At 37.0% G+C, this 26,582-nt stretch overlaps 1 protein-coding gene and 1 pseudogene across 1 annotated transcript; both read left to right on the plus strand.

The window, feature by feature from the left end:
- Positions 1-8,202: 8,202 nt before the first annotated feature.
- On the plus strand, positions 8,203-9,162 carry LOC131518190 (olfactory receptor 4K13-like). Its single transcript, XM_058740785.1, has one exon. It carries the CDS (start codon positions 8,209-8,211, stop codon positions 9,160-9,162), a length of 954 nt encoding a protein of 317 aa, XP_058596768.1. The 5' UTR covers positions 8,203-8,208.
- A 16,229-nt stretch (positions 9,163-25,391) lies between these two features.
- Positions 25,392-26,315, plus strand: LOC131518191 (olfactory receptor 4K14-like; annotated as a pseudogene).
- The last annotated feature ends 267 nt before the right edge of the window (positions 26,316-26,582 follow it).

The raw sequence follows: 26,582 nt of genomic DNA on the forward strand, positions 1-26,582 counted from the left end.
AAATATGAAAATTTAAATATATAAAAATTATTAATAATTGGGAGAAGAGTTAAGATATGACCTATAACCAAGAGAAAAAAATTATCAAGAAAACCATATTCAGAAATATTTAGATGATGAAATTTTAAATTAAAGTTTCTGAAATAGATATTTTTAAATCAGGAACTTATAAGAAGAATCATGAGAGAAAAAATTAAAGCTATAAAAAAAGGATGGTATGGAATTTTTCAGGCTGTAAAAATGAGGATAGAAAATGAGAAATTCCATTTGAAAGACAAAGGAACATCAACAACAAAAATCACTCTGGATAGAAAATAGAAATCATTGAAACTAAAGCAAAAGCTAAAAAAATTGTGGAAAAATTTAACAGAACCTCAGTGACCTATAAAAAATATCAAGTGACCTAATACTTGTGGTATTGGATTCAGAGATGACAGGAAACAAATATTTGAAGAAATAATGTTTAAAAACTCTAATGAATAAAGTATCAATTCACAAAATAAAATTACCTTTGAATTCCTCAAGAAAAACAAAGAAATCACTTCAAGACATAATAATTGCTGAAAATGAGCAATTTATAAAATTTCAAAATCCGTCAGAGGCAAAAAGATACATTATATACAGAAGAACAAAAAATGAACAACTCTACACTTTTTTTAAACTATGCAAACTCTACTTAAAATATGAAAAGAAAAAAAAAAACCCTCTCAAACTGGAATTCTATACCAAAATTAAGAGTGAAATAGAAACATTTTTGAGCAGGTAGAAGATGAAATATTTCATGGCCAGCAGAAATGTTAAATGAAGCTGTGATGACAATTTATTACATTTATAATATGTACAAATAAAAGGATGACATAATAATATAGTACGAAGGAGAGAAAGGATAGAGAAGTTCAGTATATGTGAACTGATAAGATATTGTTTGAAGGTATTCTAATGTGATAATTCAAAATTGCATCATATAAACTGTAGAGAAACCATGAAAAAGAGGAAGTGGGCCTGGATGAGAGAACAACAGAATGGAAGGAAGGAAGGAACGGAAGGAGGGAAGGAAAAGGGAAGGGGAAAGAAAGAAAAGAAAAGAAAGAAAGAGCAGTTAGCTAAAATAACCTTATATGTCTAGTAGCTACTAGCTTGGACAGCCTAGGTTTAAATGTATTTATTTAGTTTTTGAAAGAGACAGAGACAGTGACAGAGTGCATGTGCACAAGTGAGGAAGGGGCAGAGAGAGAGGGAGAGAATCCCAAGCAGGCTCTGGTCTATCAGCACAGAGCCTGATGTGGAGCTTGGGTCTGGATCTCACAAACTATGAGATCATGACCTGAGCCAAAATCAAGTCGGATGCTCAACTGACTGAGCCACCCAGGCTTGGACAGCCTAGGTTTAAACCATTTGATTCTTTCCTGGTCAAATCAAAACACAATCCTTGGTTATTGATATAGTTTCCAAAATGAAGCCTGTTGCTCTTTGTAAATCAGCCACAATAAGCCCTAAAGGCAGCAAAACTCTGAGGAAGAGGGTAAGGGAAAATTTGCATGATAGATGTTATCAAGTACCCTTACTTAGCATTGTAGGAGGAATTAGGCTTATGGGTCATTGACACCTTTAGATGTTGATAGTCTCTTAAACTAGGGGTCTTGCTATGTGGGCAAATAAATTGGCTGTAGGTAATTGGAAAATAAAACCACTCTCATTTTCAGCTTTCAGTTACACAAACATTTATGGGAACATGGAGGAAAATGAAGACAAATAATGTAGAAACCACCCAAAAAAAGACCTCGTGCTGAGCCAAGAGGTTGGAATGCTAAGGTTTTTGTCAGACGCTTTCCCTAAAGCATTTCCTGAACTAGCTACTGGAAATAATTAAATAAAATGGCATGGAAATATCCAAACAGCAAAAACGTAGGCATACTTCTCTCATACCCACTGAGGCCATTAGTCTAAACACTGTGGACTTAGCGTCCATCTGATGATGATTTTAGACAGATTTCCCTGAAAAGAAGAGTCTGCACAGACCCAGGAAAGGATTATACTGGACTCCTTCCAGAAGCCTCAGTGGTGTAAAAATGGGAATTTAATAGAACTGATGCCTATTCAGTTCTAGGATTTGCTTATCCTTTTGTAAGCAATCCTTCTTGCTCAACTATAGACCCCAACAGCACTTTCTTGAGGCATTGACAATGACTGAAACATTCCAGCCCCCAGACCAGAAAAGCCCTGATAACAACAGAATGCCTAGAAGACATCCCCCCCCACCCATGTCCCCTTCCTTGCCCATGATCAGGAGCTAAACACATACTGATCCCACCTGTGGTTACATGCTCCCTTCCTGCTGTCTTGCATGTACCCCCTTAAACCTCTCCTAGAAAACTCTAGGTGTCTACCTTGCAGGCAGAGAAGTGAGTTAAGGTTTGAGCCTGCCAGCTCATACAGCTGCAGGCACCTGAACTAATTTTTCCCTTTCCAAACCCTTGTCTCTTGGGTTATTGTCTTCTCTTGCGATGAGTATATCCAAGTTTGTTTGGCAATAGTATTGGCAAACCCAGCCAGGATTTATGCTTTCAACTTGTCCAGTCCACTCAAGGTTCTCTGGGATGGATCAGTTGACTCTAGCAGCTCATCAGGGCTCACCCACTGATTTCCTGAGTTAGTGGCTGGGTGCATGGTTCCTTATTGGTCTTACAGAAGCAGCCACCAAGAATACAGTTAAAGGTTTATAATAGTGGAGATCTATGAGTGTATTTCATGTGGAACAACTCTTTGATCAGAAAAGGCACTTTACTGTTACTAATCTACAAAAAGGACCAAAGAAACATTGAATTACCTGGCTATGTCACATTTCTTATCACACTTGGAGCAGTGGTCCTATTGAAAATGGAAATAGGCAGTTCAAAATTACTTCAGATACAAGTGAAGAGAGGCATGAATGTCTGGCTAATATTATTGGGTAAATATATGTTTCAGGTAGATGTGAAAGACAGCCTAAGGGATACTCCACAGGAAACATTTCTTAGAACTGGAGGTGGGAATAAGGAAATGCGGAGACTGCAATTCTCCAGCTTTATATCTTTATATCTTCTGTTTTGACAGACCCAGTTATGCTTACAATAATGCCAGGCCTAAGTTTAATATAATAATTATGTAAATGGTAACTATATGTTTGTGATTGATCATTTTTAAAAATGTTTATTTTTAAGACAGAAAGAGACAGACAGAGCACAAACAGGGGAGTGGCAGAGAGGGAGACACAGAATCCGAAGCAGGCTCCAGGGTCTGAGCTATCAGCACAGAACCCGATGCAGGGCTTGAACCCACAAACCAGGAGATCATGACCTGAGCTGAAGTCAGACCCTTAACCAACTGAGCCACCCAGGCAACCCTGTGATTGACCCTTTTTAATATTCTTAAATAAGTTTTATATTAGAACACTCTAGACCTGGTAGTGGGTTTTATATTCCTCTTCCTAACTGTTGTCCATAATAAGTAAAACATACTAGTTTTGGTAAGTATGCAATGCCAGAAAAAGTTTTCTCTTGTAATTCAGGGAAAACAACATGGTATCTTTAATAATTCCCATTGGTATTTGATCATCAGTTGAGTATTGTTAGGTCTCAAAATACGTCACTTATTTATGACCACTCTCTCAATATATATGACTATTTTTGGAGAAAATATTTTTGTCATTCTTTTCGGGAAATACTATTATTTTTGGAAAGACAAGCACTCCAGGTTTCAGTGTGTCTGACTCAAGTAATGTTCTAAAACACTGTAAAACTGGTAAGTCGTAGAGGAAGTTTTAACATGCATTAAAAAAATATAGAACCGTTTCTAGATATTGGCTTTTAATCCCATTGTTAATATGCAGAATCAGATGTGAAAAGTCCTTTAGAAGCTGAACACTGATAACATTAGAGAATTCTAGAAGGCATTGTCACTCTAGTTGTCATAAAAGTACAGCATATTCACATTATAAGTGTGATAGCATGGAGCAAATTAAATAATTGAGTACGCTTTGATATACTTCAAGTGATGGTATTTTCCTTTTGTTAAAGAGTTTCCATTTCAAACTTCATAATGTCCATATCATCACCAATAAACATTTGAGAGCATTGTCAATCCATGTCAAACAGTGACTCCTCAAGAAGTAAGTGGCCGAATGAATTCTTTGCTTTTGTTTTCAAAGAAATGTGCTATTCCCTGTCAGGCTGATAAACCTACCCAACCTAACACTTCAGTTTATCCTGTTCTGTTAAGCAAACAAACAAACAAACATCATCAGCCCAATTAACAAATATCATGTGGACAAGAACATGATTTTTGGCAAACCTGACCTAACCCATAATTGCTTTTATTTCATATTCTTTTGTATTAAGATTACAAGCACTTTTAAAAATACATTTCAATAGACTAAATCACTCATATATTCTCAGGTAATTGGACACATTGTGTTCTGTAGATCTAGCAACTAATAGATCAGTCATAATTTGTGGTTTCATAATGATGCCTGTGATATCCTGCAAGTAAGTTTCTACTTCTAGTACTCAGTTCAACTGTATTTTCTGCACATGAGTCTATGAATTAGAATTAAAATGTTGATTTCAAAGTTTATATATTTTTCTCCTCAGCCATTTTATATAGTTAGAAAGTTCCTTATAGAAAGAAGAAAGCTAAGGAAATTTCTGTGGGAAAGGGGATCCTAGGCAGGTAATCAAAATTATTCCTTTCAAAGCATGAACTTTTTCTCTTTTCTCTGTCACCCCTTGCCCCCTCCACACAAGATTGTGTGTGTGTGTGTGTGTGTGTGTGTGTGTGTGTGTGTGTATAGGTGGTTTAGAGTTAGAAACTTATATGTGAATGTGGTTTAAAGAAAAATTATAGATTAGTGCAAGTTATACTATGAAAACAAAATAAAAACCATAAAAAGTAGAAAAATTCTTTGACTTTCAATAAACCCATCTATGGCACAGTTACATATCACTGATGCATTTTTCCAAGTATTTTTAAAATTCCTGTCTGCTTTCATTCATTTCATTAGCATCTGTATTGGTGGCCTTAATAACATGTATTATGGAGAATATAAGAGTAATTTGTCTATTTTCAAAGAGCTTAAAATTGATCTGGGCTAAGAATCACAACACTAGAAATGAGAGACCTCAGATTAGAAGAGATTTACGTAGCTCATTTTCTTGTGTTCCTTCAATTTCAGAATATTGGTACCTAAAGCACATGGTATACCTGGAGAATAAGTAAATGGTAGATCACATGAAACGGACCATAAATACACTGGAAATTGTTATAGGTTTTACACTAAGGAAAGTTTTATTATATAGATGAGACCATAAGGTGTCCTAAAGGATATGGTTAAATGGACAGAGGAATTTGTGGACATGAAAGCATGTAAGGATAGAAAAAAATGAATGACGAATTCAGAAAACCATGAATTTGTTTTTGCTGAAACAGAAGTTGAATTTTTGCACTATTATAAAACAGTATTGGATGTTTAGGGTGGATGAGAGGCTTATTGTGAAGGCCTTGGTGAACTTGGGATTGATAAGGGAGTTATGAAGCTGCAGGTTTCTTAAGAAGACAATAACAGGATGAAAACAGAATTCTTATGAGAATGGTCAATTCCTAAAGATAAACTGTATTTGTGGGGGAATTACATTATGTATCATCAACAAAATGCAATTTGATATAGCCATAAAATGTTTTGGATTTTCATGTGCTCATAGAAATATATTTTTAATGTATTGACAACCCAAAGAAAATAACTATGCATATGAACACTATTCTCTCAATAAATAGTAGTGAATACTATGGTCTTAATAAAAAGCATATAAATGTAAACATATACTAGTACCCACAACAACACACACACGCAAAGAACACACACAATGTACTAATGTGTATATTACTGTTCTCAGAGGATATCCAGGAAACAGACTGTTAACAGTTATCCTGCTGCTCTGTGTGCCATGTTTTCTTTTCCATTCACATAAGCTACTTTGATCCTTTTTAAAAATAAATTAGGGAAAAATAAATATTTCTAACAATTTTATTGCAATGGTTATTCTGTTTCTGTTTAAAAGTGCTTTAACATCCAATTTGACATTTTAAAATAAATATGCTTAAAATTCCTAATTTACATGGATTTTGCTTTAACACTGATTTTAATCTAGATCCTGAATATTCATTATATATTTTATTCATTCATTCACTCGTTCAATAGACATTAGTCAGATGCAAGAATGTATATAAACTATTTCATGTATATTTGAAGTCTATCTTGTTCTCAAGTGCAGTTTCAAAAATGGGATTTCAAAGCGTTAGTATGGATCTTTTAAATATTAGCCATAAAACTGAAAGGAGATACAACTTTTCTTAACATGGAAGTAACTTTAAGTACTTAATTTAACTTTGTACTTTGCATCAGTCCAAGGTTCTCAGAGTAGGAAACTGGCCAGAGAACAAGTTTATGTAGAAAATACATCCCCAGTTGGATAAATGTACCCATGAGATTGCCTCAGAGAAACAGATTGTACAACATTATGATGCTTCTTCCTTCTGTTTCTGATGATTGGGAGCATAAATTGCAGGAAATTGATGGCAATATGGGAAAAGGAGATGCAAGGCTATTCCTGGGATTCACATGAGGCACTTTCCCATGAAAGTATTTTCCCCTCTCTGGTAAAAAACAATGGCACAAAAGGAAGGCTTTAATTACTGCAGGAGCTTTTTAAGAACCTAGATAACTGAGGAACTATTACCCTTGAAAGTTTTTTTTTTAGAACAAAGCCAATAAAACCAGTGTCGTTATAAGGATGGGATGATGGGAAAGCTATGGTATGAATTTCGATGACTGTACTGAAATAATGGTATTTCTATTACCCACATCAGTCAGTTACCTCAATTACCTCATTTTATCATTTTGAAGCTGTGATAAATAAACATGCACAAGCTAACCAGTGTTCCTCTGTATAGCAATACACAAATGAATGAATGAATACACACTGAAAAGGAAATAAATTCAGTTCCATTTGGCTGTGAACTTTCTATATCCTTGGTATATCTTGCTTAAATTCCTGGAAGAGGCATTTGATGTGAAAAATGTTAAATATTGGGGCGCCTGGGTGGCGCAGTCGGTTAAGCGTCCGACTTCAGCCAGGTCACGATCTCGCGGTCCGTGAGTTCGAGCCCCGCGTCAGGCTCTGGGCCGATGGCTCGGAGCCTGGAGCCTGTTTCCGATTCTGTGTCTCCCTCTCTCTCTGCCCCTCCCCCGTTCATGCTCTGTCTCTCTCTGTCCCAAAAATAAATAAAAAATGTTGAAAAAAAAAATTTAAAAAAAAAAAAAAGAAAAAAAAAAAGAAAAATGTTAAATATTGAGTGAATACATTATGCATGACTGATAAATATAAACATATATCTCTATATATGCACACACATATATAAATTACATGGCTTGACTCTGCTAGTGTACAATGACCATCACTGGTACTAGCTTGAGCTGTGAGGGATTCATTCAAAAATGGAGCAGGGAGGAGAAGAGGTATATTTTTCAGGAGACAGAAGCTTAGAAGTAAGACTTAATTTAAGGTATTAATTAATATTTGTTTACCAGAATCTCTTTCAAAATATGAGTCTTTAGAATCCTTTCTATATTTTCTGCATACATCATTTCCAGGTTAAGAAATTCAGTATTATTCTGTAAATGTAGAACCCACCATGATCTGATCTTATTTATGGAGATTTATTTACCATTATCTTATTTATGGACATCTTTATAGCACAAAGAGGCATTCAATATCATGGAATTTGATTTTTTTTTTATTTTACTGAGGAGGAAATGTAACCCTCAGAAGGAGGTCGTTGTCATATGCTGCCCAATGAGTAACTCAGCTAGGTGTTGTATTGAGGTCTTTGGAATCCAAGTTCATAGTCTATATGGTTGTGATTTCATGTGCTGTTTTTATTTTTGTCTTTCAGAAATGTATATTCTGAATTCTCCTTGCTACTTGGTACACTGCTTTGGGCCATTTACGATATCACTGACCAACAAAATTTCCCAAAAGTGGGAGGTGCTTTAAGTTCAGGTACCCTGTCTGAGTATCAAAATTAGACACCAACATGAACCATCCTTTGTATAAACACAACTTTTCTGCTCACAATTCTTACTCCTTTTGATTATGATGACATAAAGTTGATAACATGGAAAGGGTGAACCATTCAGTGGTGTCTGAATTCATTTTGCTGGGACTTTCCAAATCTCAGAATCTTCAGATTTTATTCTTCCTAGGATTCTCTGTGGTCTATGCTGGGATTGTGTTAGGAAACCTTCTCATCTTGGTCACCGTGACCTTTGACTCACGCCTTCACACACCAATGTATTTTCTGCTTATCAATCTCTCCTGTATGGATATGATCTTGGCTTCTTCTGCTACCCCTAAGATGATTGTGGATTTCCTCCGAAAGCGGAAGACCATCTCTTGGTGGGGATGTTATTCTCAGATGTTCTTCATCCACCTCCTAGGTGGGAGTGAGATGATGTTGCTTGTAGCCATGGCAATAGACAGGTATGTTGCCATATGCAAACCCCTCCATTACATGTCCATCATGAACCCCCGAGTGCTTGGTGGTCTGCTGCTATCCTCCTACACAGTTGGATTTGTGCACTCATCTAGTCAAATGGCTTTCATGTTGAATTTGCCCTTCTGTGGTCCCAACGTGGTGGACAGCTTCTTCTGTGACCTTCCCCTTGTGATCAAACTCGCCTGCAAGGATACCTACATGCTACAACTGCTGGTCATTGCTGACAGTGGCCTCCTGTCCCTGGTCTGCTTCCTCCTCTTGCTTGTCTCCTACACGGTCATCATACACTCAGTCAGGCACCGTGCTGCTAGTGGTTCCGCCAAGGCCTTCTCCACTCTCTCGGCACACATCACGGTTGTGACTTTATCGTTTGCCCCATGTGTCTTTATCTATGTATGGCCCTTCAGCAGATACTCTGTAGATAAAATTCTTTCTGTGTTTTATACAATTTTCACACCTCTCTTAAATCCTATTATTTATACATTAAGGAATCACGAAGTAAAAGCAGCCATTAAGAAGATAAGAACTCAACACATAAATTCAGAGTCCAGAGTGCTAACCATTACACCATAGAACTCGACATATAAATTCAAAACCCACTTTGTAGATGATGCCTCCAAAGAGATAATCTCTTATTTGGACATTTTAAGGAATGAACTTTTAATGTATTTGAAGTTCTGTATTAGGAAACAGTAGGTGTTTAAATTGTTAATGACAATTTAAGGAATGGACATTTTAAGGAAAGAACTCTTACTGTATTTGAAGTTCTGTATAAGGAAACCGTAGGTCTTTAATTGTTAAAGAGCAAACCCCTTGTTTGTTGCTATCACTGGTTAAAAGGATGACATCTACAATCTGGAAGACATGCATTTAAAACCTCTCTTCACTACTTCTTCTCATGCAAATTTGAAAAGAAAAATGAATAAATTCTCTTTCTCTACTTCTTTATCTGCAAAAACTTCTTTATATGTTTCTTTTATTATTTTGGCATGTTTTTAATCTTTACAATTGTTATTTTTACTACTGCTATGACTCTTGTAATTTTTACTGCTGCTATTATAGTTGTAGTTATTACTGGGAATCTGTATGTAGAAAATGTACACAGATGATCCCTCACATAGCTGTTAGCTGAGTGTCTGAGTAACTACTGTTTGGTGCTAGTAAAGTACGTTTAGTAGGTAATCCCTAGTTAATATGTATTAACTTTTAGTTACTCAGTTGCCCCAGACACGGTGACTCTAACCATTCTTCACATATTTTGTGAGCCCACAATGTGCCAAAAGATTGATCCAGGGTTTCAGGAAGCTTAGAGCCTATGGATGGAGAGAGTGAACTAAATATTCAGTCATGTTGTGGCATGTAAAGTACTATGTTACATGGTTGTAAGTCCAGTACAATTTTATCAGTAACAACACTAATATTTATCTCTTCCTTGTTTTCTGAGTTCACTGATAAATTGATTCAGAACTTACAGGGGGAAAGGGGTGATACTCCTGAAAAGTCTACAATCAATTCTTAGTACCAGTATCAAGGTTTTTTTTTTTTTCCACTTTTAAAATACAATTTACAAATAGAAAAAAAAAATCACTGTCATTAGTGTACAATTCTGTGTCTTCACAAATGCATAGCGATGTAACCATCACAATGAGAAAACAAGAGAATTTCTTCAACCCTCAAATTCCCCTGTGTCCCTTTGTGGTCTATCCCTCTCTCCTATCTTCTGGCTGTGATAATAGTGATCTATTTTTTTGTGCCTCGTTTTCCTTTTCTAGACTGTCATGTAAGTGAATTCGTATAGTAAGTAGCCTTTGGGCATGGATTCTTTCAGTCAGCATAATGCCTTTGAGATTCATTTGTTAGCAAGTTGTTTTAATCATTGTAAATATATATTACATTTTTAAAATTGTTTGTTTGTTTATTTATTTATTTATTTATTTATTTAGAGGGAGATAGGGAATCCCAAGCAGGCTCCCCGCTGTCAGCACAGAGCCTGACACATGCATCCAACTCATAAACTGTGAGATCATGACCTGAGCTGAAACCAAAAGTCAGTTGCCCGACCGATTGAGTCACCCAGGCACCAAAAATCTATATTACATTTTAATGTCTATTATATAAGTACTCTCATTGCTATTCTTCCTCAAATCATCTTGAGACCAGTTCAGTTATTTATTATTAAGTAGAATGATTTTATTAAACGACATGAATGCTAAATATTATAATTGAATTAATCTCATACACTCATTTAGGTGGAAATATATTCACAATATTGGTCTTTGTTAATTAATTAATTTATTATTATTATTTTTTAAATTAAATTAATTTTTTTTCTTTTTCTTTTTATAATTTTAATTTTATTTTTTAAATTTACATCCAAATTGTTAGCCTATAGTGCAACAATGATTTCAGGAGTAGATTCCTTAATGCCTCTTACCCATTTGGTCCATTCCCCTCCCACAACCCCTCCAGTAACACTGTGTTTATTCTCCATATTTAAGAGTCTCTTCTGTTTTGTCCCCCTCCCTATTTTTATATTCTTTTTGCTTCCCTTCCCTTGTGTTCATCTGTTCTGTGTCTTAATGTCCTCATGTGAGTGAAGTCATATGATATTTGTCTTTCTCTGATTGACTAATTTCTCTTAGCATAATATCCTCTAGTTCCATCCACGTGGTTGCAAATGGCAAGATTTCATTCCTTTTATTGCCGAGTAATACTCCTTTGTGTGTGTGTGTGTATATATATATATATATATATATATATATATATATACACATCTTTTTTTTAACTTCATTTTTTATTTTTTAAGATTTACATCCAAATTAGCCTATAGTGAAGCAATGCTTTCAGGAGTAGATTCCTTAATGCCCCTTACCCATTTAGCCCATCCCCCTCCCACAACCCCCCTAGCAACCCTCAGTTTATTCTCCATATTTATGCATCTCTTCTGTTTTGTCCCCCTCCCTGTTTTTATATTATTTTTGTTTCCCTTCCTTTATGTTCATCTGTTTTGTCTCTTAAAGTCCTCATATGAGTGAAGTCATATGATTTTTGTCTTTCTCTGACTAATTTCACTTAGCATAATACCCTCCATTTCCATCCATGTAGTTGCAAATGGCAAGATTTCATCCTTTTTGATTGCCAAGTAATACTCCATTGTGTGTGTGTGTGTGTGTGTGTGTGTGTGTGTGTGTGTATATATATATATATATATATATATATATATATATACCACATTTTCTTTATCCATTCATCCATGGATGGACATTTGGGCTCTTTCCATACTTTGGATGTTGATAGTGCTGCTATAAACATGGGGGTGCATGTGTCCCTTCAAAACAGCACACCTGTATCCCTTGGATAAATGCCTAGTAGTGCAATTTCTGGGTCATAGGGTAGTTCTATTTTTAGTTTTTTGAGGAACCTCCATACTGTTTTCCAGAGTGGCTGCAGCAGCTTGCATTCCCACCAACAATGCAAAAGAGATCCTCTTTCTCCGCATCCTTGCCAACATCTGTTGTTGCCTGAGTTGTTAATGTTAGCCATTCTGACAGGTGTAAGGTGGTATCTCCTTGTGGTTTTGATTTGTATTTCCCTGATGATGAGTGATGTTGAGCATTTTTTCATGTGTCAGTTGACCATCTGGATATCTTCCTTGGAGAAGTGTCTATTCATGTCTTTTGCCTATTTCTTCACTGGTTTATTTGTTTTTTGGGTGTTGAGTTTGATAAGTTCTTTGTAGATTTTGGATACTAACCCCTTATCTGATATGTGATTTGCAAATATCTTCTCCCATTCTGTCGGTTGCCTTTTAGTTTTGCTGATTGTTTCCTTCGCTGTGCAGAGCTTTTTATTTTGATGAGGTCCCAGTTGTTCATTTTTGCTTTTGTTTCCCTTGACTCCAGAGATGTGTTGAGTAAGAAGTTGCTGTGGCCAAGATCAAAGAGATTTTTGCCTGCTTTCTCCTCAAGGATTTCGATGGCTTCCTGTCTTACATTGAGGTCTTTCATCCATTTTGAGTTTATTTTTGTGTATGGTGTAAGAAAGTGGTCCAGGTTCATTCTTCTGCATGTCGCTATCCAGTTTTCCCAGCACCACTTGCTGCAGAGACTGTGTTTATTCCATTGGATATTCTTTCCTGCTTTGTCAAAGATTAGTTGGCCATACATTTGTGGGTCCATTTCTGGGTTTTCTATTCTGTTCCATTGATCTGAGTGTCTGTTCTTGTGCCAGTACCATACTGTCTTGATGATAACAGCTTTGTAGTATAGCTTGAAGTCTGGGATTGTGATGCCTCCTGCTTTGGTTTTCTTTTTCAAAATCGCTTCATGAGGGGTCTTTTCTGTTTCCATACAAATTTTAGGATTATTTGTTCTAGCTCTGTGAAGAATTCTGGTATTATTTTGATAGGGATTGCATTGAATATGTAGATTGCTTTGGATAGTATCTACATTTTAACAATATTTGTTCTTCCTATCCAGGAGCATGGAATCTTTTTCCATTTTTTTTGTGTCTTCTTCAATTTCTTTCATAGCTTTCTGTAGTTTTCAGTGTATAGATTTTTCACCTCTTTGGTTAGATTTATTCCTAGGTATTTTATGGTGTTTGGTGGAATTTTAAATGGGATCGATTCCTTGATTTCTCTTTCTGTCGCTTCATTGTTGGTGTATAGGAATGCAACCGATTTCTATGCATTGATTTTATATCCTGCAACTTTGCTGAATTCATACATCAGTTCTAGCAGTTTTTTGGTGGAATCTTTTGGGTTTTCCGTATAGACTGTCATGTCATCTGTGAAGAGTGAAAGTTTGACCTCCTCCTGGCAGATTTGGATGCCTTTTACTTCTTTGTGTTGTCTGATTGCAGAGGCTAAGACTTCCAACACTATGTTGAGTAACAGTGGCAAGAGTGGACATCTCTGTCTTGTTCCTGACCTTAGGGAGAAAACTCTCAGTTTTTCCCCATTGAGGATGATATTAGTGTTGGGTCATTCATATATGGCTTTTATGATCTTGAGGTATGCTCCTTCTATCCCTGCTTTCTTGAGGGTTTTTATCAAGAAAGGATGCTGTATTTTGTCAAATACTTTCTCTGCATCTATTGAGAGGATCATATGGTTCTTGTCCTTTCTTTTATTGATGTGATGAATCACATTAATTGCTTTGCGGATATTGAACAAGCCCTGCATCCCAGGTATAAATCCCACTTGGTCATGGTGAATAATTTTTTTAATGTATTGTTGGATCTGGTTTGCTAATAACTTGTTGAGGATTTTTGCATCCGTGTTCATCAGGGAAATTGGTCTATAGTTCTCCTTTTTAGTGGGGTCTCTGTCTGGTTTTGGAATCAAGGTAATGTTGGCTTCATAGGAAGAGTTTGCAGGTTTCCCTTCCATTTCTATTTTTTTGGAATAGTTTCAAGAGAATGGGTGTTAACTCTTCCTTAAATGTTTGGTAGAATTCCCCTGGGAAACCATCTGGCCCTGGATTCTTGTTTTTTGTTTTGTTTTGTTTTGTTTTTGTTTTTGTTTTTTTTGGCAATATTGGTCTTTTTAATCCTAGAACAGAGTTTATTTCTGCACCTATTAAGACCTTCATTTGTGTCCCCCAGTAACATTATATAGCTTTCCTTATTATATACTGAAACTATTAAATTTATGAATTATTTCCTTTTATTTATATTTTATGAGGTCATTTTTAATTGTATTTTTTCTTGCTATTTCTGTAATGAAGGAAAGTTATAATTGTATGTATGTTTACTTGAAATTAGCCACTAATCTGAACACTAAATCATTGAAAGTTGAGTCGATTTTCTTGGGCTTAGTATGAAATGTTTCAACCATGATAACCTTATGTTTTCCTATTTTTTCAACATCTTATTTCATATTTTAGCTTATGACATGTCTAGGACTTAATACTTTTTCTGAAATTTTTCCTGAATGCCAGAACAAAATATATAGATGCCATAAAATTTCTGATACATCTCTACTCTAGTGAGGAGAATTATGAATTTTAGTGTCTTACACAATATTGTGAATATTTTGCAAATTTTTATAAAAATGACTCATATTTGGGATAATAAAGACTACCAATTGAACTTGGCTTATTTGACATGGAAAAAATTTACTAATTTCAGTGGAGCTCTTGTCAACATTTCGAATGGGTAGAGGTAAATATTTTTTAGTTGTAGAAGAAATTTAAGGAAATGAATCTAAAGTAGGGGATTAAACAACTCTGATCAATAAAGTTTACAAGAAGCTTGCCTGCCACCTAGTGGCTCCATCACCTGTCTTTTTCCTCTTAGCTTTAACAAAAACTAAGAATTGGGAAGGAGGATTTATAAGTTTGGTCTGGAGTCTTTCCAGTCCCCCAGTAGGCAATCTATATGCAGCCTATAACTTTCAAAGAGGCAGTCAGGCTGATTACCATCTCATCATTACCAAAAATAGCATTTTCACAGACAGATTGTAATGTTACTTTAAGGACTTCCTATCTGCTAGTACCCTTCAGCTAAGTCCAGAATTCCAGGAGATATCACAACACATTAAGTCACTATGAGGAATTAGAGAATTCTGAAAATGGCAAGGCAGACTAGTACCAAGAAATTATCTATATGTCAAAATCATTGTTCATGATCTTTAAATCTATTTGCTTACTGTAGATTTATAAAGCTAAATCTTTAACTTCCCTAAGAGTATGGATGGTTCCAAATTTCAGGAGGAACTAAAAATATATACTACCAATCATCATTTCAATTGGCAAGATTGGAACCCTTTGCTCAGAGTTGCTCTCACAAATGATTTTACTTTGAGCATAATTGGTCAGATAGGTTGATGTCTCTATGGAAAGTAGGACTTGTTTGAGGCTACTAAAGAGAGATCAGCCACTTTCACCACTGTTGTTCAACATAGTGTTGAAGTCTTAACTTCAGCAGTCAGACAAAAAAAAGAAAGAAAGAAAGAAAGAAAGAAAGAAAGAAAGAAAGAAAGAAAGAAAGAAAGAAAGAAAGAAAAGAAAAGAAAATGTATCCACATCGGCAAGGAAGAAGTCAAAGTTTCACTCTTCACAGACAACATGATACACTACATGGAAAAAGTGAAAGATTGCACCAAAAAACTGCTAGAACTGATACATGAATTCAGCAAAGTCGCAGGATATAAAATCAACGTAGAGAAATTGGTTGCATTTCTATATACCAATAATGAAGCAGCAGAAAGAGAATTAAGAAAACAGTCCCATTGACAATTGCACTGAAAACCATAAGATAAATAAACCTAAACAAAGAGGTAAAATATCTGTATGCTGGAAACTATAGAAAGCTTATGAATGGAATTGAAGAAGACACACAAAAAAATGGAAAAAATCCTATGCTCCTGGATAGGAAGAACAAATATTGCTAAAATGTTGATACTACCCAAGGAAATCTATGCATTCAATGCAATCCTTATCAAAATAACACCAGCATTCTTCACAGAGCCACAGTAAACAATTCTAAAATTTGTACGGCAACAGAATATACCCTAAATAATGAAAGTATTGTTGAAAAAGAAAACCAAAGCCAGGGATATCACAATTCCGGGCTTCAAGCTGTATTACAAAGCATAATCATCAGGACAGTATGGTACTGCCACAAAACAGATGCATAGATCAGTGGAACAGAATAGAGAACCAAGAAATGGACCCACAAATATATGGCCAACCAATCTTCGACAAAGCAGAAAGAATATCCAATGGAAAAAAGACAGTTACACTCAGCAAATGGTGTTGGGAAAACCGGACAGCAACATTAAAAATGAAACTGGACCACTATTTTATACCATACACAAAAATAATTTCAAAATAGGTGCAAGACCTAAATATGAGACAAGGAACCATCAAAATCCTAGAGGAGAGAACAGGCAACAAACTCTTTGACCTCAGCCGCAGCAACTTCTTACTAGACATGTCTCCTGAAGCAAGGAAAACAAAAGCAAAGTGAACTATTGGGACCTCATCATTATAAAAAGCTTTGCACAATGAAGGAAACAATCAGCAAAATTAAAAGACAACCGACAGAATGGGAGAAGTTATTTGCAAATGACATATTGGAAAAGTTAGTATCCATAATCTTAAAGAACTTATCAAACTCAACACCCAGAAAAAATAATCCTGTGAAGAAATGGGCAAAAGACATGAAGAAACACTTTTCTAAAGAAGACATCCAAATGGCTGATACATGAAAGGATGTTCAACATCACTCATCACCCGGGAAATACAAATCAAAACCACAATGAGATACCATCTCACAACTGTCAGAATGGCTACAGTTAACAACTCAGAAAACAACAGATGTTGGTGAGGATGTGGAAAAAGGGGAACCCTTTTGCACTGCTGGTAGGAATGCAAACTGGTGCAGCCACTCTGGAAGATGGAGTTTCCTTAAAAAATTAAAAATGGAGCTACCCTATGACCCAGCAATTGCACTACTAGGTATTTATGCAAACATTACAAAAATGCTGATTGAAAGGGGCACATGCACCCCAGTGTTTATAGCAGCACTATCAACAGCCAAATTATGGAAAGAGCCCAAATGTCCATCGACTGATGAATGGGTATAGAAGATATGGTATATAGGGGCGCCTAAGTGGCTCTGTCAGTAGAGCGTCTGACTGCAGCTCAGGTCATGATCTCACAGCTTGTGAGTTCGATCCCCATTTTGGGCTCTGTGCTGACAGCTTGGAGCCTGGAGTCTGCTTTGGATTCTGTGTCTCCCTCTCTCTCTGCCCCTTCTCTGCTTGTACTGTCTGTCTGTCTGTCTGTCTCTCTCTCTCTCAAAAATAAGTAAACATTTAAAAAATGTAAAAAAAAAAAAAAGAAGATGTGGTATATATACAATGGAATATTACTTCGTGATCAAAAAGAATGAAATATTGCCATTTGCAACAATGTGGATGGAACTAAAGTGTGTTATGCTAAGCAAAATAAGTCAGTCAGAGAAAGACAAATATCATATGATTGCACTCATATGTGGAATTTAACAAAACAGAAGAACGTAGGGAAAGGGAAGGAAAAATAAGATGAAAACAGTGAGGGAGGCAAACCATAAGAGACTCTTAAATACAGAGAACAGACTGAGGGTTTTTGGAGAGGTGTTGGGTGAGGAGATTGGATAAATGGGTGATGGAGGGCATTAAGGAGGGCACTTGTTGGCATGAGCACTGGATATTATATGTAAGTGATGAATCACTACATTCTCTTGAAACCATTATTACACTATATGTGAACTAACTCAGATTTAAAGAGAGACTACAAAAGCAATTCTTCAGTCTGTATCTAAAATATAGAATTTGAGGGGTGCCTTGGTGGTTCAGTCAGTTGAGCATCCGACTTCAGCTCAGGTCATAGTCTTGCAGTTTGTGAGTTCGAGCCCCGCATCAGGCTCTGTGCTGACGGCTCAAAGCCTGGAGCCTGCTTTGGATTCTGTCTGTCTGTCTGTCTGTCTCTCTCTCTCTGCCCTCCCCTGTTAGCACTGTGTCTATGTCTGTGTCTCTCAAAAATAAATAAATGTTAAAGAAATTAAAAATAAGAGAATTTGAAAAATTAAGAGAATCTGATTAGAAATTCAGTGAATGATTAGGCTGTAGAGTGAAGTCTTTGAGTATCAGTCTTATGAACTAGGTGCTGTTTTCATCCCCATTTTATATATGAGGGAACTGGGGCAGAAGGCTTTATAAGTTACCTAAATTTCCACAGCTAGAAGGGAAAGGAAAAGATTCTGACTCAAGTCTGTTTTTAGAAGCTGTGTACCTCTTTACAATTCTCTGATACCTCTAATAGCGTTAACCATTTTCTGGAAACACTTTTGTAAATTACCTCCTTCCCCAAATCTAGAAGTTGTTTAAAATATAACAGACATCTGGGAAGCTAACTCCATGAACAAATAATACAACAGCTAATTTGCTGCTCTCATACACTCAAGTCTAAGAAAAGTAATGTAGAAACTTTCAACTGTAAGACTCCGTTGCTCACAGGTATTGGGTTTTGAAAATGACTACATATAATAAAGAGGATAAAATTTACTATTAGTGTTGATTGAAAAAAGTGAAATGATTTACATTTCTGCCCTTAGAAAGTCAAACTTGTCCATGCACCCAACGTCCAGTAAGCCAAATTCTGAGACACTCGTTTTGAAGCAAAGAAACCTTTGTTATGAGAAGGCAGCCCAAAGAGAAGGCAGAAGATGGTTCCCAAAGCTGCCTTGCCCCGTTGACCCTAGGGGCAGCTTATATGCATGAGAGGAGGGTAATGAGTTTCTTGAAACATTCTTGTGGCTAAAGGGTGTGGGGAGAGGGGCTTGAAAGAATCTGGAGGAAAGCATTCTTCTGGAGAATGAGGTGCTATTTGGGACGTGGTATGATCAGATACATCAAGACAAATGTTACTGTCGAGGCCCAATTAGGTTTCTACAATCACTTGGTAAACAGGGAGTAGTGGTAAAAGGGGAAAAGTTAACGATTAATCATGCATGAGGTTAAGATGTTCAAAAACCATAATTAAGTAGAGAACAAACAGAACGTGGACCTAAGTTAATAATGCAACTGATAGAACTATAGTTCCCCTTAGGCCTTCAAAACAGGTCCAGGAACCAAGCACCTGCCTCAAATCCCCACTCTTATTTTATAGTTCTTCCATCTTGGAGAATAGGGACAATGACCGCTCTGGCTGCTTCCTGCTGCTGAGGGGCAAAGAGCAATAGCCAAGGGAGTGGAAAAGGGAAACCTGCCTTCGAAGATATTCTCCAGTGTCTGGGCACAGGGCTTGGACCTCGGTTTTCACCGTGACTGTTTCTCGGGAGACTTTCCTCAGGTGGCCACAGCTAGCAAAGTAGCATGCTGTCTCATTACTCTTTGTTTGCTTCTCTGTTTTCTGGACTTGATCCCAGTTATTAGAAACCTCAAAAGCAATCCCTACCGATGCCCAAATAGCCCTCTCTAAAGCTACCACTGTTTTTTGTAATTTCCTTTGACTATCTGGGGCACTTTGGCTAATAAAAGTCATATGTATCACTTTTAAGTTTTCAGGTGCTTCAGGGTAGATGTCAGCATACTGACAATATGCTTGATAAATTCATTCAAGAAAAAATGAGGGGTCTTCTTGAGGCATCTGATTAACTTGTTGAACCTTATTTAGATTCTTATGTTTGGGTACCCCTATTTTTTAATCCTACTAGCATACCTTCTGGGTAATTTTGAAGTCTGTGATGTCCTCCTGCATTTATATCTTGATCAGGGTCGCAGATTAGCACCTTCTCTGGTGCCTCTGATGCTTCTGGCCTGGCAGGATTGTTTGAATCTAGTAGATGAAGATGATGGACTTCTTCTGTACTTTATCTAAAACTGCTTGGCTTTTTTCTGCTGCAAGTAAGGCATTTTTATGGAAACAAAAGAAAAACACACGCTAATGGTTACAGCAGTATGTAAACCCAGTGTCTGACTCCTGAGTGCCACCAGTGGGAGGATTTCTAGCTGTTGGGCTTGAAGCATCCTCAGTTGGAGTGGGGGCAGGCAGTGTCTATCTGACAGATTTTCCTGGCCTACAGTTTGAGTGATTCTGGTGATTTCTGAGTGGCCCACACAGCAACAGGCGTGAAGATTGTCTCAGCATGGACTATTGTGGCATTTTCTCTGAAGCTTATTTCAAGTTGTCCAGCTTTAGTTTATAGGCCTCGGGAAAAAGGTATTCTTCATTTCTCAGTTGTTTCAAATTAAAAGAGTGGGTGAAAATAGGAAACCTTAGTTGGGAGAGTCATAGACAGATATTTTAAGAAAGCAGAAGACTCTAGGATCCAGCCCAGTTGAATAGGCAAACAGCAAACATACAACAACACTTAATCATAATTAGAATTTAACATTAACAAAGGTGTGTTATTGATATATAATTTTTCTCTCTAAATTTACCCTTCTTTTTTTTTAATTTTTTTTTAACGTTTATTTATTTTTGAGACAGAGAGAGACAGAGCATGAATGGGGGAAGGTCAGAGAGAGGGAGACACAGAATCCGAAACAGGCTCCAGGCTCTGAGCTGTCAGCACAGAGCCTGACGCGGGGCCTGAACCCACGGACCGCGAGATCATGACCTGAGCCGAAGTCGGCCCCTCAACCGACTGAGCCACTCAGGCGCCCCAATTTACCCTTCTTTTTATTGAAGACTAATTTGCAGCCAAATGAAGACTTATTTGCTTAAAACTAATGAGTCCAGTTTTAACAAACTTGGCTTAATTATTTACATAAGCACAGCAAGAATAGTGATAGACCATATAGGTTCTTTTAAATCTGCTTTGTTACATCTTTTCATAAGGAATTTCTTTTTTTTTTTAAGTTCATTTATTTTGAGAGAGAGAAAGCATGAGCAGGGGAGGGGCAGAAAGTGAGAGAGAATTCCAAGCAGGCTTTGGGCTCTCATAAAAACTATAACTCCAAAAGGCATGTCTATTTTAACCAACAAATCCAAACTTTAATTTATCAGAGATTATCCCAGATCCTGTGAACCTGAGAAACCTTTGAATTAGTTTCTATCTTTGCGTGTGAGGATGCCCCGTTCTTATCTTCAACTAAACAGAGCTCTTTTATAGTTTTACTAATAGCATCCAGAGGGAGATAATGCCATAAAAGATAGACACAAGCAAGAAACTTTACAATAAAGATTGTATTTATCCTTGATAAATAATCTTATGGAAATTGTGGACTAGATTTTGAGCAAGGGTGTTTTACTAGCTGTTTGTACTTTTAAAAGGTCTTTTTTTTCTTCCTTCCCCACTTTTTTTCCCTTCAGTCTCAAGAATGGGGAATGATTTAGATCAGTCATTCCCAGAGAGGTTAAAGGACTTTGAATTGTTTCAGGGGCAGTATTTATACTTATATAAAAGAACATTTCCACCTGTATTGTGGCCAAGCTACATTGCAAAAGAATACCATTTTCTTTTGGTTGATAGAAGCTTAAGTAAAAGAAAACCAGTTTTGCATAGTGCAACCCTAAGTGCTATATTCAAGATTGAATTGGTGTTTCTGATAATACAGACAAGACAGGACTAATACGAGTTCTGTGGGAGAAAAACAAAAGCAAATGATCCATCAACAAAAGAAATTAAGGATGTTTATAAGGATGTTTCATGTTGCAAAATGTGAGGGCCTCTCTTGAAAGGTATTCTTTGGAAATATTCCTAAAAAGAACCAAAACTAAATGAGAGGAAATGCACTTGCTGATTGCACACACGTAAACCCACCCTTCAACAACAAAAGTTACCCAGAGCCCATGGAAGATGTCTTTGCTTTAGCTGAGGCTTGGCCTTGAGAAGAGGTCAGTGCAGGTCTGGAGGGCAGCCAGGGGAATTTTCCTGGATTCAGTGGTGATCCAGGCAGCTGCAGGAAATTCCCATGATATCACCGCTCTGGCCAGGGCTGGCCTTCCTCAGGCAAGAGCCTCCTGGCTGGATCCTTGAATTTGTTAGAAACCCAAACTTGTTTGTGTACCTGATGAGCAGTGAACCAATGTCTGAGATACCGGTTTTGAAGCAAAGAGAGCTTTATTTTCAGAAGGGCAGCCCAATGAAAAGGCAAGAGATTATTCTTAAAGCTGCCCTTCCCTGTTGAGCCTAGGGACAGCTTTTATACATGGGAGAAGGGTAACAGTTTTCTCAAAACCTTGACGGGGACAGGGAACTTGGGAAGAGAGGTGCTTGAAAGAATCTGGAAGTAAGCATGCTTCTGGACGAGGCACTATTTGGGACCTGGTATGATCAGATATGTTAAGACAGATGTTACTGACTGGTCCTCATTTGGTTTCTACAATCAGGGAATAAACAGAGAATAGGGATAAAAAAAAGGCAAACTTAATGATTGAACATGCATGAGTTTAAGAGGTGCATAAACCATAATTAAGTAGGGAACAAACAGAACATGGAGCTAAATTAATAGTGCAATTAATAAAATGATAGCTCTGTTTCAAAACAGGCCCTGGAACCAAGTGTCCAGCCTCGTTGTGTGTAGAATAATGTCCTCCTAAATTAATGTCCACCTGGAACTTCAGAAGGTGACCTTACTTGTAAAGAGGGTATTTGCAGATGAAATTAAGATAAGGATCTTCATGAGATCAGACTGGATGAGGGTGGTCCCTAAATTCAGTGAGAGTGCCCATAAGAGACAGAAAAGGACATACAGATACACAGAGAAAAAGCCACATGAAGATGCAGGTAGACAGAGATTAGAGTTGTGCAGCCAAAACCAAGAAACATTTCTTGAAAAATGTGAAAGAATAAATTTCTGTTGTTTTAAACCATAATGTTTGTGGTAATTGGCATGGTAGCCCTATGGAATTAATACAACAAACAACACTGTCGTTTTGTATGAGAAAAAATTAAAGGTAAAATACAAATTTACACCATCAAGTTAATATAAAAATAGAATGTTGGATGATGCAAATTGGTGACAAGAACATGGACTTAGAGGGCTTCTTGTGCAGTATAGTAAGAGGGTAAATCAAGCTGCAGAGAAATTTGGCATTATTTAGTGAAATTAAATATACACATTCACAGCTACTAAACCATTTCTCTCACCCACACAGTGGTGCTTAGAGACTCCCTGTGAGGGACAGTGGTGGAAAGTGAAGCCTGTGTGGATGGACCTGACACTGAAGCTCAACACTCCTCCACTGCTCCATGCAACACAGGTCCCAGTGCCATTTCAGCCACCAGCCAGCCCCTGAAGAGATTTTTAAGATATCTCCTTGGGGATCCTGGGGGATACCCTTTTGGATAAGCCCTTCATGGGAAGTCTCATGGTTCTGCCTAGAGGAGGGCAATGGTGGCATGTGAAGGAGGTCCAGAACAGAGAGGAGCACCAAGGCTGGAGGCCTCCTCTGGCAACTGCTTCCACTTCCCCAGAGGAGGATGCCTCTCTGACCATCCACCCCAGTAGCTGCAGTGAGCCCTGCAAACTGTCATCTCTTCTGAGTGCTCAGTCTCCGCTGGTCATCTTCTCAACCCTTCTGTGCTCTCAACTATGCCAGAAGGTGCCCCCAAGTAGTTACAACACTGATCATCGACCAGGTACTGGTCCCCAGGACCTCACCTGTGTCCCCAGTGCCTAAACTACCATCTGGCACACTGAAGATGAGACAAAGAGGTTGAACAATTTCCAAAGACCACACAGAAAATCAGTAGCAGAGGTGTTCTACAAATCTCACATTTAAAACTCTGTTCTTGGTGCCTTCAAACAAAGGGTAATGGGAAGGCTGTGGTGTTGGTCGAGGTAAAATCTGGGGGGCATTCCAACCCTGAGATACTATAAAAAAGGAATTCACGATTGCAATGGGAGCTCAGCATCCACTAAGGCAGTCCACTTGCCATTTCCCTTGGGCTTTAAAGTTCATTTTAATTATTAAAAAATTGGATTTACTCCCTGAATATGTGCCTTCAGAGAAAAGTTGGCACAGATATACAATGTGGTAGAGAAAAGATGTCCAATAGAAATTATCCCAAACTAAAATCTTAAAATTGTTTGAGATTACCCAAAACTAAAACACCAATCACAGTGCCTAGAAAAATTTGTCACACAGTAGGAATTAAATGTTTTCTGAACAAATGATTTAATAAATAAAATATCTCATTATGTGATGAATGCAAATGTTACATTTATTCTTAGCAAAACCCCTAAACTAAATATTGGAACCATATAATGTTGAGAGAAAATTACTTAAATAATATTATTTGAGTGATGTGTTACCTCAGTGAAAGTTCCTCTGTGTAAAAATCCTTCATTGTCTCAATTCCCCAACAATCTCACACTAATCTAATCTATACTTAATGTTAAATATTTCATACAAAATACTACAAAGTAGTGGAGGAGGTATTATTTGTCCTCAAGTTGCCCAAAGTTGACCCCTGGGTTAGAATTGACAACCTCCTTTTTTATGTACCCATTGTCCCTGCTACATTCTACCATTATTCTTAATCAAATGCTGAACTTATCAGTCATTCATGTATATTGTGTAGCTTGTGAAAGCTACCCACACAAAAAATTATTGTATAAGTTTTATGCTCTGATCCTTGTTGAAAAGTCTTGAAAAATATGTTCCATTGAAGTCATTCTAAAATCCTGTCATAAGTAGTCAGTTTATACATAATAAATCCACAAATGAATTGGATCATTGGCTTTTTAATCCCAAACCCAATGGATTAAAAGAGATGACAAGGACAGTAATAAAATGTGGGATCAGGGGAACTGTATGAACTTTAGGTTAATTGATTTATTTCCCTTTATACTGATTGTTTTAATAACTGAATTGAGAATGGGAAACTGTCAGTGTTACATAGATATGGTCTGAATGTGTGAGCTTGTGAATGAGCAAATGAATACAAAGGAGAAGATAGTCCAACTACTGCCAGAAGTCCTAGTAAGAATCTGGATTGTCAAGATTTCAAAACAAGCATTGTGGGGATAGCTGCATAACTCCATAATTTGTTTAAAAGTCATTGTTTTATACTTGAAATGGGTGAATTTTGGTAGGTAGGTAGGTACATTTTTATGTTAACAAAGTGGCTTAAAAAAAAAAAAAAAAAGGAAGATTCCAAGTAGGCTTAACATGGGAGAAAAGCAAACTCTGCTGTTGGGCTTGGTTTTAATCTTCTCTGTATTCTATTTTATATTATGTCTTACAAATTAAAATTGTATTCTGATAAAATTTAGTTGATCACTTTCATGTGCCTGATAGTTGACAGGTCCTTTCATATCCATCTCTTTTCTTTATAAAGATTCAGAACAAGATCTGAAACTTGAGATAATGGAACTGCAGAATTATTCCTTGGTGTGAGAATTTGTGTTGTATGGACTCTGCACTTCACAGCATCTCCAACATTTTTTCTTTATATTTTTCTCTGAGATCTATGTGGTCACTGTGCTGGGTAACCTCATTATTGTGGTCACTGTAATTTCTGACCCCCACTTGCACTCTTCCCCTATGTACTTCCTGCTGGGAAATCTATCCTTCTTGGACATATGGCTAGCCTCATTTGCCACCCCCAAGATGATCAGGGACTTTCTTAGTGATCGAAAGCTCAACTCCTTTGGAGTATGTATGGCTCAGATCTTCTTCTTGCACTTTATTGGTGGGGCTGAGATGGTACTTCTGGTTTCCATGGCCTATGACAGATATGTGGCTATATGCATTCTTTTGTATTACATGACTATGATGAGCTGGCAGACCTACATGGATCTGGTGTTCATTTCATGGATCATTGGATTTGTGCACTCCATCAGCCAAGTAGCCTTTACTGTGAGTTTACCTTACTGTGGCCCCGGTGAGGTGGACAGCTTCTTTTGTGACCTTCCTCTTGTGATCAAGCTTGCCTGCATGGACACTCATGTCTTGGGTATACTCATGATCTCAGACAGTGGGGTTGCTCTCTATGAGCTGTTTTGTGCTCCTCTTGGTCTCCTACACTGTTATCATCATCACTGTCCAACAACATGCTGCTGGTGGGGTATCCAAAGCACTCTCTACTTGCTCTGCACATATCATGGTAACCATGCTCTCTCTTCTTTGGGCCCTGCATTTTCATTTGTGTGTGGCCTTTCAGTTGGTTCTTTGTGGACAAGCTTCTGTCTGTGTTTTTACACCATTTTTACTCCACTCTTGAACCCCCTTATCTACACATTGAGAAATAAAGAGATGAAAACAGCTATGAAGAAGCTGTGAACCAACATGCGACTTCTCACTGAATTCCAGCTTTCTATAGAGCTACATGTTCTTACTCATTCAAGGAAAAGCATTTCTTTAATATGATTCTGCTCAAATATTTCAATCTGATGGTTAATTGATAGAATTTGTATTATATTACAGAGAAATAGTTGTTGAATTCAACAAAAATCATATGTATAATTTTATTCTATATAATTGTATATTGCTAATAAGATTTTATAATATCACTTTCAAATATCACATATTTATAAGATTTATATAGTA

Source organism: Neofelis nebulosa, chromosome 7 (genome assembly GCF_028018385.1).
Source record: "Neofelis nebulosa isolate mNeoNeb1 chromosome 7, mNeoNeb1.pri, whole genome shotgun sequence".
In the NCBI taxonomy this organism is placed as follows: domain Eukaryota; kingdom Metazoa; phylum Chordata; class Mammalia; order Carnivora; family Felidae; genus Neofelis; species Neofelis nebulosa.